Source organism: Sinocyclocheilus anshuiensis, unplaced genomic scaffold, assembly GCF_001515605.1.
Source record: "Sinocyclocheilus anshuiensis isolate Anshui unplaced genomic scaffold, SAMN03320099.WGS_v1.1 scaffold274, whole genome shotgun sequence".
Taxonomy (NCBI): domain Eukaryota; kingdom Metazoa; phylum Chordata; class Actinopteri; order Cypriniformes; family Cyprinidae; genus Sinocyclocheilus; species Sinocyclocheilus anshuiensis.
In genome coordinates this window covers 1,777,115-1,780,131 of record NW_015547698.1, presented here as the reverse complement: position 1 = coordinate 1,780,131, position 3,017 = coordinate 1,777,115, and the positions used below count along the sequence as shown (strand labels likewise).

The 3,017-nt window shown below is 38.2% G+C and overlaps 1 protein-coding gene across 1 annotated transcript in view; it reads left to right on the top strand.

Moving 5' to 3' along the window:
* Positions 1-3,017, top strand: part of LOC107703706 (tuberin-like) — a 49,864-nt gene that overhangs the window by 39,265 nt on the left and 7,582 nt on the right. Inside the window, exon 32 of the mRNA XM_016506421.1 lies at positions 390-949. Coding sequence (XP_016361907.1) covers positions 390-949 — 560 coding nt within the window. The remainder of the gene's footprint in view (positions 1-389; positions 950-3,017) is intronic.

The window sequence follows — 3,017 nt, the reverse complement described above, 5'->3', positions numbered from 1 at the left end:
TATATATATATATATATATAATACTGACATTAAGAGTAATGTATGTATTATTATTGTTATTATTGCCATGTAAGTGAGAGTGCGAGAGAGAGAGAAAGAATTGTTAATAGTTATATATTACTAAACATTAATTTTAAGAGTAATGAATTATTGTTATTATTATTATCATTATTATGTAATAATGTCATTAACAACAACATATATAAATAATATAACAACAAAAAATAAATAAATAAATAATATATACATTTGGTAATAATAATAATAGTAATAATTTATTACTTATTAATATTATTAATACTGATTAATCAGCCAGTAGTTTTGTGTTATTGGCATTGATAAACCACAGACTGATTCATGTCATTTCTTTCGTCTCTTCTCTGCTCAAGTCCTCCTCAACATCTAGTCAGGACGATGAGAGGTCGACCCTGGAGGAGGTCAGTAAAGGCGGTATCCCCATCGATCAGCCTCCGCCGGCCCTCTTCACCCCAGGACCGAACGAGTTAGACCTTAATTTCACACACGGCACCACCCTCAACAAATCCAGCTCCTCCCCAGAGCTCCAAACGCTCCCCGAGGCCTTCACTAAGGCTGCGGCCCAGAGCGCCGCTGACGGCGATGTGCTCAGCTCCAAGATCCAGACGGTCCATGCCGCCTCAGAAAGGGAGGTCTTAGGAGAAAGCGCTTGGCCGGGAGAGAGCGTTATATCAGCCGGCCCGTCCAGCTCCAGCGCTAGCGTCTCCGTCTTCTCGTCCTCCACCTCCAGGATGAGGCTGGAGTTTCCCACGGCCCAGCCGGGACCCCTGTCTCCCACCGGACACAGACCCCGCGGACACACCATCTCAGTGTCTGCGCCCTCGTCCCGCAGGGAGAGGAAGATAGACAGAGACTCGTACCACAACCGAGGAGGACCATCCAACGCAGAGAAGAGCTCAGGACTCAGTCCCAGGTAACATGAAGTTCAAACTCGTGTTCTGCCTTCCTTTATACACACTACAAAGTCTGTTTTTCATGCAGTTAAGCATGTTAACCAGGGTTAATGTGGGGGAAAAGCTTCCTGTGCAACGGTGTGTCAGTTCTTATCAAAACTACAGCTATGGACAATCCATTAAGGCTGGGCGATATGGCCAAAAATATTATTACAATCTTTTTTTTTCCATATCATACAATATCATTATTTATCATGATATTCATTTACCAATAATGGGGAAGGAAATGCTTTCCACATATTTGCTAAACCTTTAGAATGTATGTTAAGATAATTTGTTCACAATTAAAACCTTTTAATTTAGGGCACCATGAAATCGGTTTCATTTTCCCCTAAATTCTGTTTTCCATTTTAGTTTTTCCTGGATTCTGTGTTTTATTATTCAGTACAAATTTATCATAAAAAAGGTGTCTAATTAAATTAATGAATAAAACTTTAACAATTTAATCAGTCTTTCAAAATTTAATGAAATTAAAACGTAATTTACAAATAACAAATTTGTCAAATAAGATGCTGCACAACAGCAATGTATAACTGTATAAATTATTGAAAAAATACCTTAAAATATTATTATTATTATTACTTGAGAATTACATTTTAGTAAACAATAGTAATATATTTCTGTCATAATTTCTTCAAGTTAAACCAGACTTTTATTTTGGCAGTTTGTCGTGAAGGTCTTTGTTTTACTTTCAGTTTCAGTAGTTTTTCTCAAATGAAACGGTGAAAAGCTGGTGAAGTGACTCTTGGAGCAGCTCTGGAGATTAAGTTCATGTGATATTGCATATTGAGATATGATAACGTTTTATCGCCCAGCCCTGCAGTCTGTTATGGCGAATGCCGGCTCAGTTGTGTAATGGATGGCAGGAAGTGTGACTGTGATCATGTTCAGCAAACGTTAACGCACCTGTAATGTCTGTGAACAGCATCCATTTGATCCCACCGCATTAAGTGCTCCATTTTCTAGGAGAAGCAAAGCATTATATGGACAGTAATGATATGGCTGAAACACCTTATTTTTTTCATTACTGTCATCATCTGTCGCCCCGTTGACATTAAATCATCCTGCCTCCTTCACTCGCTCGGCTCATTTTGTGAAGTGAGGCTCTTTCTGAGTTGAGCGCTTTCAAATTGTTGCCTTGAATTGGAATTACTTGCAAATTACTCCCATCCGTCTTTGTGAGGTTCAGTGCTGCTGGAGTTGCTCGATCGATAGACTCGCTATTTATAGACCGCAGCCCGGGAAAGCCTAGCGAGTTTCCCGTAAGAGTGCTCTCCTCCGTCACAGAGCCGTATGTGTCTCGTTTAATGGGGTTCAGTCAGGCACTAAGAGCACTGGCACTGTTGTCTTTCATTCTTTGAAACAGTTTGCAGAGCCTTTCACTCTGTTGTGTGCAGATTGTTGTTCGATTTAAAGCATTTCCGTTTGGATAAAGCCACAGTTACTTCCTAATAAGGACTGAAGGGCCCCGTCACTCAAAATACACTTGCTGTATGAATAGAGGCGTAAAAGGAGTAGTTTGGTGGAACAAGCTGTTATGAATGTCCTGGCTTCTCTTTTCTATGCAATAAAGGTGGATATGGATGGGAGCTGTCAAAAAGCGCTGTAAAACTGTCATAAAAATGTTTCATGAGACTCGTGCACTTGTGAAAATATAGCATACAACAGTTAACAGAAATGGAACAATTATTCATTGTGTTCCCCTTTTGCTGTAGCTATGTTGAATGCATGCACGCACACACACACACACACACACACATGCACGTTGTGACATTGTTTTAGCACAAATAAAATGGAAAACCAAAAATGTAATTGTCTACCGTAATAGACAAATAAATAAATAAATACATAAAAAAATACAAATAAAAAAAACTATATTGTATAATGCTTGCATGCGTTGCATGAGAACAAGTGGTTTAATTTTTTATGATTTTACTAGCTGTTTATTTTACCAACTGTTTTTATGTATATGTAAATATAATTTGAATTTGTATTTTATATATATATATATATATATATATATAGTGC